We start from the raw sequence: 12,113 nt of genomic DNA, 5'->3' as shown, positions 1-12,113 counted from the left end.
TTTGCGCGTGTAATACACACTATACTGTCAGTAAATGGTTCAAATGGCTCTGAGCACAATGGGACTTAACTGCTGTGGTCATCAGTCCCCTAGAACTTAGAACTACTTAAACCTAACTAACCTAAGGACTTCACACACATCCATGCCCGAGGCAGGATTCGAACCTGCGACCGTAGCGGTCGCGCGGTTCCAGACTGTACCGCCTAGAACCGCTCGGCCACCCCGCCGGCTGTCAGTAAATGTTGGCAGCCTAGTGACGTACCACATGACGTATAAAAAAGTTCAATTTCCGACCCTGTTAAAAAACTTCCTAATACCGACTTTTAAACCATGAAAAGGGTAGTTGCTATTCACCCTATAGCGGAGATACTGAGTCGCAGAGAGGAGCAACAAAAAGACTGTCAGAAGTAAGCTTTCGGCCCACAAGGCCTTCATCGGAAATACACAGACTGAGTCCTGCCTCAGTAGGTCGAAAGCTTAGCCTACTTTCTGACAATCTTTTTGTTATGCCTATCTACGACTTAGCATCTAGCTAAATGGTGAGCAGCAACTATCCTTTTAATAACTTTATCATATTCAATCCTGGATTTTCCACTGTTCGACCTTAAATCATTTTCTTGAAAGAAAAATACGTGAGTACACTATATTTTTTCCTTTCCCTGTGACCTCGGGGGGGGGGGGGGGGGGGATGGGGCAGCTCCCCTTGCCATTGGGTATGGGCGCCCTTGGTCTTAACTGTGTATTAGCGGTATAACGGTCCAAGATTTCGTGCGGAATCGAATTTTGAAGCTGATATCTTACAAGTGTGCATTTTCCTCCATATAATACGAGGTCGAGTTGGTGATGCTTCTTTGTGAGCTGTTTACAAGCCTAGACACTTACGTTCAGCTGGAAACCGACGGAGACACCGACCGGGGGCGGCTGCAGCTCTTCGCTGGGCTCGTCGCCCCATTTGGGAATGCCCATCTCGTCGGAATCGGGTATCTTTGGGATCACGTCTTCCCAGCTGAAGTCGCCGGCCGATTGAGGGATTGGCGGCGGCTCCAGCTTGGTGCTGGGGACGGGGAGCAGCCCCGTCGGTGTCGGCACCGCCTGAACCTGCGCAAGGAAGCGAGACGCACAGTAAGAAACCAGCTTCCTAGTACACTAGTTCGAAACAACTGACATGCAATATCCTGGGTACGAAGATGAGTCTGGAACAGCGTAGTATCTTACTGATTAACATATTGCGAAGGGATCTCGATTTAACTGGTGTTTTCCATATGCTATTTGTAGATGCCATCTGCTGTGACGAAAAGGAAAATCTCAACACCAAGAAGGAGCTATGCCTCATAAGCGAAAGTCGGTAGGCGTCTTTCTGCATCTGTAAGATGAAATCTATTAGAATTCCGCGCCAGTCGCATCAGAGTGGCGCTACAAGCAAACCAGGTTTGCTTTAAATACAGGGTGATTATAATTGAAGTTAAACTTTCAAACCACTGCAAAAATAACATCACTGGTTAGAATGACATCAAATTGCAACGGAATATTATCGGCGAAGGGGGAAAAGGTATGGCAGAAGAAAAATAGTTACAAAATGTAGCAATAGATGGCGCTGTAAGCATCACAATTTAATACCGGTTGACTACAAATGACAAATGAATCATACCACAATGCCTAAGGTGTACGTCTGATGTTAAACAAACTGTACTACTCAGTGTGCGTGGGTGTACAGGTGTGATACGGTTAGTTACGTCAGCCTACACGGCAAGGTCGTATCACATCGGATGGGAAACATCGGTTTGTAATTGTCCTGAGACCAAAATCCGTATAAAAGGCATCACTCACATTGGTTTTTAGTTGTCCGGAGACCAAAAACCGCATGAAAAGCATGAATCAAAATCTAATCGGATTATTAATTTCCGTGTGGCTGGCGCAAAACATGTTCAATATGCTTTCCACCGCTTTCTGCAACAAGTTGAAATCCAGAAACAGCATGTTCCACAACTGATCGAAGTGTTTCCGCAGTCACATTCAGGAAGTGTTGCGCAATGCGTGCCTTCAATACAGCTAAGTTTGCAATCGGAACACTGAACACATCTTTCCAATAGCCCCACAGCCAGAAGCCACACGGATTAAGATCACGTAATCGGGACGGCCAGGCTGTAGGGAAATGCCGGATGATAATTCCAGCATTTCCGAAAGGGCGCTTCAGCAGCTGTTTAACTAGATGTGCAATATGCGGAGGTGCGCCATCTTGCATAAAAATTATCCCATTAAAACACAACCACGCTGTTGGACAGCTGGAATGATGTGGTCGCGCAAAAGACACTCGTAACGCTTACCAATGATGGTGCAGGTAATAGGACCGGAAACGCCTGTCTCTTCGAAAAAATGGGGCCGTATGTTAAATGATGCCGTAAACCCGCACCACACAGTGACGTTTTCAGGATGAAGTGGTACTGGTTGATTTGAGTGTGGATTTTCCGCGGCCCATATTCGACAGTTCTGTGTACTGACATATCTTGTCAGATGGAATTGCGCTTTGTCTATCCACAAAATCTTCCACTGCCAGTCATTGTCCATTTCCATGCGAGCAAGAAATTCTAAAGCAAAGGTCTCTCTTGCTGGCAGGTCAACAGGAAGCAACTCCAGCACACGGGTAATTCTGAATGGATAGCAAAGAAGGATGTTTCGTAGGATTTTACGCACCGTGCTCACGGGTATGTCCGATGTTCGGGCAATTCTCCATGCACTAAGCGTTTGCACACCACCACTCGTCTCCTCCTGCAATGATGTGGCCACTGCTTCCACTGATGTCGAATCAATTCGTTTCCTCCCTTTACTGGTTACATATCAAAAGTACCCATCATTTCGAATTTCCGAATCATTTTCTCCAGACCCACGGCAGTTATCGGATCAACGCCTTTTTTCAAACCCTTCAGTGTCCGGAACTCCTGCAGGGCGACGTGTGCACAGTCACCATTCGTGTAATACAGCTTTACATGCAGAGCTTGATCCTTCATTGAGACAGTCATGGCGAACGTGGCAGACACGAAAGGATGAAAAGCTGTGTACCCGGCGTGTTTATACCAACTTCAATAGGTCGTGCGCATGATAGGTGTTTCGATTTACCTATTCTGACACATACAGCGCCAATTTTCACACTATTTTTTCCGCTGCCATACGTTTTCCCCATTCTCCAATATTATTCCGTTGCAATTTGACGTCAGTCTAACCAGTGGTGTTATTTCTACAACGTTTTGAAGGTTTAACTTTAATTATATCACTCTGCCGTAGCAATGTGAACAGCACTAGGCACCACAGTGACACAGCGAACCGTTACAAATTGGTTATTTGAAGCGAGAGCTCACTGGAGGTCTGTCGTGTTTTCTGATGAAAGCTGGTTCTGCTTTGATGTCAGCGATGTTCGTTTGTTGGTTAAAATGTAGCCAGTTGAGGGCATGCAGCGAACATGACTGCATGCTGGACACACTGGATGTTTACCTTGAGTTATGGTGTGAGATGCGATTTCGCATGACAGCAGGAGTATTCTTGTGGTTATCCCACACACCATGACTTCAAATTTGTACGTCAATCTGGTGATTCGACCTGTTTTGCTGTCATTCACGGACACCATTTCAGGGGGCGTTTTCCAACAGGTTAACGCTCGCTCACAGACCGCAGTTGTAACCCAAGATGCTCTATACAGTGTCGGCATGTTGCCTTGCCCTGCTCGATCACCAGATCTGTTTCCGATCGAGCACATATGGGGTGTCGTCGGATGACAACTCCAACATCATCCTCAAACAGCATTAACCGTCACTGTTTTGACGGACCAGATGCAACAGGCGTGGAACTCAATCCCTCAAACTGACATCCGGCACCTATACAACACAATGCATGCATGCGATTACGTTATTAATGTACCAACATTTCACATTTGCCAGGGCTTAGCTAGCGCATACATTAACCTGTGATCTTGCAACGTTAATCACTTAAATATGTTACCTAGACAAATGTATTCCCGAAATTTTTAATTACTCCGTTTATTTAGGTGTTTATACTAGTAGTCAAAGCATCAAACTTGATTGTCTTCATATATTTTTTGTTTATTTAGCATTCTGATTGTATTTTGATAGTGAAAATAGTTACTATTTTCGTCTTTAGGTTCCTCCTGCTTTTAGAAAATGGAAGGGAATGAACGAATCTGAAATACTTTCGGAGTTTTCTGATGATGATTACTCAGACATTCCTAGTGAGAATAAAGATCCGGATGACTGTGTGAGTATACTCGTTATGTTTTTATGGTCCTGAGACCGATTACAGTGACAGCGACATTATTAGACCTGTAAACATAGGAAGGTGGTCATGTTTTCAAGGGATTCCGACAACAGTGATGAAGGTGATTATGTTCTTGTGAATGATTCAGTTAGCCACAAGGTTAATATTACCGCGGTAAACGTTGAAAGGTCGCCCGACAACCTAGACAAATGTGACGTAATTGGGACAGCGTGCGCGAGTACTGAAGGCCTAGGAGCCATCAGAGTTTGGCATTAGTATACACATCAGACTTTTTTTTAGGAGAGAGAAGAAGCAGGATTTAACATCCCATCGATGACAAGGCCATTAGGGATAGAACACTGGCTCAGATTAGGAAACGATGGAGAAGTAATTCGGCTCTACCCTTTCAACTGAACTATCTCTGCATGCGCCTGAAGTGGTTAGGGAAATCACGAAAAACCTAAATCCTCATGGTCAGACGGGTGTTTCAAGACAGTCCTCTGGAATACGTGTCAGGTGTCTTACCGCTGCAAAACCTCTCTGGGTTCAGCATTATGCAGGCTGCACTGAAGGGAACGTTAAAATGGTCGTAACGTCTTCTTTAACAAGAGCACAGGTTGTTCCAAAAAGATTGATGATATTTCACAAGACCATACCTTCTTCAGGAGTGAGGATTGAAACTTCGGATGAAGTTTTGCTTACACGTCGAAATTAAAAGTTTGTCTTGGCGCCAGTTATTAAGCTGGCAGTTCATGTAGTTGCCGGTAGAGGTCTAGACAGTCTCACTCATTTCTGGCAGTGGATGTCTGACACCCCTCCAAACTGCAGGTGTAACGTTGGCGAGAGCGATGGAAATACTACTACTTTAGGAATCAATACATATTCCTTAGTGCACCGCCACTTTCGGCGCTGTTATGCAATCAGGATGGATGCGACACGCAGATTCTCAGCTCAACATGAACATATTAGTAGTAGACTGAATACGCACCCCTCTCCTTGCTGCAAAACATAATCACTGCAGTAATTTAGCCTGTCTGTGGGCAAAGAAGACTAACGACTGCATGCTGATTCTACGAGTACATTCGCTTTCACGCGACAGAGCTATTACAGTAGATTCTGCAGTGTTTCATTGTAGATATGAATATCTACATTAAATATATAGGCCTAGGCCTAAATGCAGCAGGCGAATAGCGAAAATACTATTTTCTGTACTAGAAAGAGGGTAAAATTAGGTGAAATTTCAAGGTTTTCAGATTTTTTTATTTTAGAGTTATAAGAGACTGACATTACGGAAACATGAATATATTTGGTGGGAATATTTTCTAGCTTTATTTCATACCATGACGGGTACCCTGGCTTTACTCATATGAGGATATAATTTCAGATCGTACAATCTAAAACGTGTCGTCGATGTTCGTATTAATAACGTACAAATATGTACTTTCCATATAGTATTGAAATATGCTTATTTTTTAAGCATCGAAGTTATCTACCACACAAATATTAAGTGGATAACTGTCTAAATCTGCACGACAATTCAGAAATTCAAACCTAAGTGCTTGGCAGAGAGTTTATCACATCACTTTCACACTATTTCTCTGCCGTTCCACATTTGGACAGCGGGAGAGAAAACGAATTCTTAAATCGTTCCGTGAGAGCTCCGATTTTTCTTGTTTAATTGCGTTGATCATTTAATCTTGTGTGTGTGGGCGGCAACAGAACATTTTCGCATTCGGAGGAGATATTTGCATTGCAATTTTGCGAAAATATCCCGCCGCAACGAAAAACGCCTTTGTCTTAATGAGTTCCACCTCAACTGTTGCTTGACACTCTCTTACCCATTTTACGATCGTACAAAACGAGCTACCCTTCTTTGAACTTTTTCGATGTTCTCCGTCAATCCTATCTGGTAAGGAGTCCACACTGCATAACAATACTCTTCCAGAGGACGGACGAGCGGTGTGTAGGCAGTCCCTTTAGCGGATTTGTTACAACTTCTAAGTTTGCTACTAATAAAACGCAGCCTTTATTTCTTCTTACCCACAACATTATCTGTGTGATCGCTTCAATTTAACTAATCAGTAATTGTAATTCCTAGGTATTTAGTTCAATTGATGGCATGTAAATTTGTGCGATTTATCGTGTAATCGAAATTTAACAGATTCATTTTAGTACTCATGTGGATGACCTCATGCTTTTCATTATATAGGGTTAATTTCTACTTCTCGAACCAAACAGATATCTTGTCTAAACCATTTTGCAACTGGTCTCGATCTTCTGATGTCTTTACTAGACGGTAAATAACAGTATCATCTGCAAACAATTTAAGTTGGCTTATCGCATTGTCCCTAAATCATTTATGTATATTATGAACAGGAGAGGGCCTATAACACTTCCTTAGGGAATGCCAGCTAGCATTTCTGTTTTGATAACTATCTATCAATTAGTACGAACTGTGACTTTTCTGGCAATAAATCACGAATCCAGTCGCACAACCGATACGATACTCCATAAGCACTCAGTCTGATTAGAAGCCACTTCTGATGGGCGGTATCAAAAGCGTTCCTGAAATTTTAGTCTTGCTGCCCCCTCCCCCTCCCGGATTAATTTCTGCGGACGCTCACGAGCATAACTAATATACATTTCATTAATGCAGAAAGAGACAGAGCACGTATTTTCGCTGGAATTTTTTCCGGCGTTGTGACGAGCTGCGTGTGTTATGAGCCTTTCACGACTCCTTTGTCTTGGAGTTACTGCCATTTCGGTTGAGCTTCGAGAGGTAATGCAGAGCCGGCGTTTGTTTGGATTATATGGTCGACTGACGATTACGGTGAGCAGCCGAGTTCCTCTGCCATGCCCCCCCCCCCCCCCCCCGCCCCTCTCTCTCTCTCTCTCTCTCTCTCTCTCTCTCTCTTCCACACGCTTCACCACTCCCAGCAGTTCGTCTCGAAGAGAAAAAGGAAACAAAACCACTGAAGTCCGACATGACCTCCTGTTTCTGGGTCGTGCCAGCAGCAACAAAGGGGTTTCACCTCGTAGAAGAACTTCGGCACAGGTTCTTCCAGCAAGCACGTGACTAATTTTGATTTGGAGAGAATGCTGAATTTCTCCTTGCAGATTTAAAGCTGTGGAATGTTTTGCGCCACAGCTGTGATGCGACATTTCTACATTTATAGGCTACAGAGGTGTGTAAAAGAGGACACTTCCCATTGCAAAAAATGTTTTATTCCCCATCTATTCGCTCGTGAGAAGAATTATTGCTTGCACACTACACGACAAAAGGTAAGCGTATACCCCTATGTAATACGTAATTGACCACTAGATGTCACTGGAGGTGAACGCGCCAGTATAAAAGGAGGTGGGGAATACTGCGTTGTCAGTAGAAAGAAGGAACAGCAGAAGCGGTTGGTGACTTTGAACGTGGACCCATCATTGGATGTCACGGACAAATCTATCACGAACATTTCAATCCTTCTAAAAGCTACCCAAATTGTGATGCGGCTGTGAAGTGAAAATGCCAAGGAACGACCACGACTAAGACCAAGCAGACCTCATGTACTGACGAGCTTTGTGGAGAGTGGTAAAAAAAATACCATGAAATCAGCAGAAGGAATCACTATTGAGTTTCAAGGTGCTACCGGCAACCCGACTAAAACAATGACTGTGCGAAGGGAGTTAAAAAGTAAAGGGTACAGTACTCCAGCAGAATCTCATAAGCCATTCATTTCTGGAGCGACCTTAAGGTTATGTAAACGGTTACACCACTGGACACAAGTGATTTGGAGAGACGAATCACGGTTCATCCTGTGGCAATCAGCCAGAACGGTTTGGATCTGGCGAATGCCTTCAGAACGTTACCTGCTATCATGTGTAGTGCCAACAGTGGAGAACAGAGAATGTGTTTTACAGTATGGAGGTATTTTCTATGGTTAGGGTGTGATCCGCTTATTGCGCTTAAGATAACGCTAAATGCGGAAGGATGTAAATACATCTTACGGCACTGTGCACTGCGTACAATATAGGAACAGTTTGGAGATGATGATGGTTGTTTGTATCAGCAAGACAATGTATCCTGTCATAAAGCGGCATCTTTGACGCAATGGTTTGTGGACGCAACATTCCTGAAACGACCTGGCCATCCGGCAGTCCCGAACTGAACACAATCAAACATCCTCAGGATGAGACGTTCGAGTACATATTTAAGTGTCAGGAAGTCTTTTCTGAAAGTATTTGTATAGAATGTGATCGTGCATGGAAGTGAAACGATAAACAATTTAGACAAGAAGAGAATAGAAGCTTTCGAAATGTGCTGCTACAGAAGAATGCTGAAGATTAATTTGGTAGATCACGTGACTAATGAGGAGGTACTGAGTAGAACTGTGGAGAAAGAAATCTGTGGCACATCCTTACTAGAAAAAGGGATTGGTTGACAGGTCGTATTCGAGACACCAAGGAATCACCAGTTTAGTACTGGAGGAAAGCGTGAGGGGTAAAAAACGTAGAAAGAGATCAAGAGATGAATACACAAGCAGATTCAGAAAGATGTAGGGTGCAGTAGCTATTCGGAAATGAAGAGGCTCTCATGGGATGGGATAGAATGGGGAGCTGCATGAAACCAGTCTTCGGACTGAAGACCACAACAGCAACAGTCATATGCTGACCTAATCTGACTGAAGTAACAAGTGTTCACGTAATTTCTTTAACATGTGTAAGATAACTATCCGCAGTACGGCTCTTAGGGGCGTCCTTAATAGGGCATATCCTGGTTGAAACTTCCTGACGGCTTAAAACTATTGTTCGGATCTCGCAACCGAATTGTTGCCCTTTGAGGCCATCCTGAATAGATCACCACGCCTCACAGCGCCTTTCATATCTTGTTTGTGCTATTACTATCATGTTCTTACAGACTGCACGAAGGCTCTCTTGGACACGTTCTTGGTAAGCAAAGTGGCGCAGGTGTTAAAGAATTTTGTCAAATCTCCCCCCCCCCTCCCCCAATCATCCTGAATTAGGTTTATCACTATTTCCTTAAACCAGTCCATGAGAATCCTGAATTGATGTGCACAACTTTCTCCTGACGTTCCTACTCCGATTGCGCGAGACATCTTCAGAGATAAAATAGCTAACTGCAATCAGAACTCGAGGAGCGCTGATTATATAGAGAATGTAGAGGACACGACAGTTTATGACGTGACGTCGGCTGTTAGACTATCGGTGATACTGCCAACGTTCTCGATTGAAAGTAATCGATCGTCATTCTTAGGTTGCAATGTTGACATCGAAATTTTGTCTAATTTAATACCTCCCTCTTTTCTGTTAAAATTATTATGGTGTTTATAAATCTCAATAGCCTCTCTAAACATATGTGCATGACAATGAGATGTTTTCGATATGACATTTCATGTATGACATGACATGTCATGCGCGAATGAATAGAGAGGCTATTGAGATCTATAAACACCAAAATAATTGTAACAGAGAAGAGGAAGGAGTTAAATTAGACCAAATTTGGATGTCAACATTGCAACGTAAGAATGGCGATCGATTACTTTCAATCCAGAATGTTGGCAATACCAGCCATAATCTCGTAGCCGACGTCACGTGATAGACTATGGTACACTCTATATTGCCTATATAATCGGCGCTCCCTCGAGTTCTGGTTGCAGTTAGCCATTTTACCTCTGAAGATATCGCCCGCGGTCGGAGGGGAAACGTTAGGAGCAAATTTTATACCTCGACCACGGCCTAATAACCCGGACGTTTCAAGTGATATGCTGGTTATGATGAACAGAAGTTTTATTTCCGGTTTCAGTTGCGTACAAGCACGTAACTCGTGCTCGCCGGGTCCTTTTCGCAGGACTCTTCAGGATGCGGATGCGTGTAGGGAAGGTTTGTCGTCTTCATGCTCCGTTTCCCAGCAGCTGCCGACAGGCGGTGGCACTTCTTACGAACACAGCCCAGCACTGACTCGCACTTAAGCTCGCCCACCGAGCTTTCAGGAATAAGGACGCAGCCCAGGTGAAATCGGCCGCAAACGGCTGAGCACGGCTTGTCGAGTTTTCCGCTCGGTTTCGGAAGAAACTGCGCCAGGCTGTAGTGGACAGACGAGGGTAGTGTCCCACAACGGCCGTGGTGACTCTGCCTCGACACGTACCATCAACGACGGCGTCGTAAGAGAGGGAACACTACCTCGGCTAGAGGAAGTAAACCTGCCATACCCTTCCAATGGAAGAATCTCAGCAGTCACCTTAATCGATTTGGGAAAATCAAGGAAACCCTAAATCTTGACGGCTGGACGGGGATTTGTATCGCCGTGCTCCCGAATACGATTCCAGTTTGTTGTCACTGGTTATCAGTTTGCTAATCAGCACGTATTGAGGGGTGACTATTACACAAACGGAAAAGATTAAACATCGTCAGTGATAAAGTAATTTTATTGCCTTGTGAGGTGAGAGGTAGTTCATGATTGTAGGAGTATATGATAATAAATTCAGGCCAAATGAAACACATAGATCACAGTAGAGCGTGGTCAGACACTCACATCAGAATCCAGTGGACCGTACCCCCCCCCCCCCCCCTTCCACCCTCCGGCGGCAATGCAGGTCTATATTCTCGTATGTAAACGATCACAAAGGTGCCGAACGACATTCTGCGACAGACTGTCCCAAGCATCTTGATCCAATTCGGGAATGATTCTTGCAAACTCTGGAAAATGAATTAGTTCCCACTTCATCATTTCCCGTATGTGTTCCATTGGCGAGAGATCTAATGAATTTGCTGGTGAGGGCAGTAGCTGTACACCACGAAGAGCACGTTGCGTTGCAGCAGCCGTTTGTGGACGTGCATTATCATTCCGAAAAAGCACATCACATTTCTGTCGAAGAAATGGCAGTAGCGCAGAGGTAACAGCCTGTGCAGTGTAGCGGGCACTGTTTATTCTACCCCACATGAACCCCAGATGTGACCGCGATTTGTAACGGATGCTGCCCTCCCCTCATACCATGAAGCGTGGTGTGGGAGCTGTGTGCCGTGGCGAATGCACTCTGGAATAGGAGCTCACCATGCGCCACACATGCATGCGTCCAGCGCTCTCACACAGACGGAACCTGCAGACAACAGAGCGGCATTTCACTCCCCAGTTAACTCTTTTACGACACCGGAGTTGCCACGCTTGGCAGTGTTGTGGCGTTAGCGGTAGCCTGGCCAGATGCACACGTGATCTTAATCCTGCTACAAGTATACGGTTCATATGGTCCCTTATGACACAGCAGATGCAACGTGTGTCTGGATTTAGTGCCTGGATGACGTTCGGTCGGTCACCGCTGATCGCACAATGCGTCGATGTTGAGGTGCGTCTGTAGTACGAAGACATCTTAAACCAGGTCTACAGGCATGGGAGTGTTCCATTGACCGCTGTTGAAAGCAGCGACACGCCAGCGATATATCGTACCCAAGATGTATTGCAATCCGACGGTGTGTCCATCCAGCTTCCATCAGGGCTACAGTGCGATCCCGTTCAAATGGCTGAAGCTGCTCAACAGGCGTACGTATTCGTCGGTGGGGTGTGGGTGTACCCTATAATGAATGTTAGAAACATTGCTCATCTCTAAATTCACACAGTTATTTCCTGCAAAGTAAAATCAAAGGGTCCAGAGACAGGACTCCTGAGCGCCGACTTATCGTCATTGACCGTGTCGAGTGAATCACTAATACTACAACCCTTCAGTATGCACATATTACACCCTGGTGCCATCGAGCACAGTTTTTGAAGGTGCTGCATTTTTTTCCGGCAGTGTACAGTATGGGCAGCAACACACGATACACAGCGACGTGCGATTCTCTTAATAATG

At 44.7% G+C, this 12,113-nt stretch overlaps 1 protein-coding gene across 1 annotated transcript in view; it reads right to left on the bottom strand.

Moving 5' to 3' along the window:
* Nucleotides 1-12,113, bottom strand: part of LOC124544955 — a 92,635-nt gene that overhangs the window by 20,703 nt on the left and 59,819 nt on the right. The window contains exon 2 of the mRNA XM_047123702.1: nucleotides 883-1,098. Coding sequence (XP_046979658.1) covers nucleotides 883-1,098 — 216 coding nt within the window. The remainder of the gene's footprint in view (nucleotides 1-882; nucleotides 1,099-12,113) is intronic.

Source organism: Schistocerca americana, chromosome 8 (genome assembly GCF_021461395.2).
Source record: "Schistocerca americana isolate TAMUIC-IGC-003095 chromosome 8, iqSchAmer2.1, whole genome shotgun sequence".
In the NCBI taxonomy this organism is placed as follows: Eukaryota; Metazoa; Arthropoda; class Insecta; order Orthoptera; family Acrididae; genus Schistocerca; species Schistocerca americana.
Note: the sequence above shows the minus strand (reverse complement) of the source record. Positions and strands in the feature narration are given on the sequence as shown.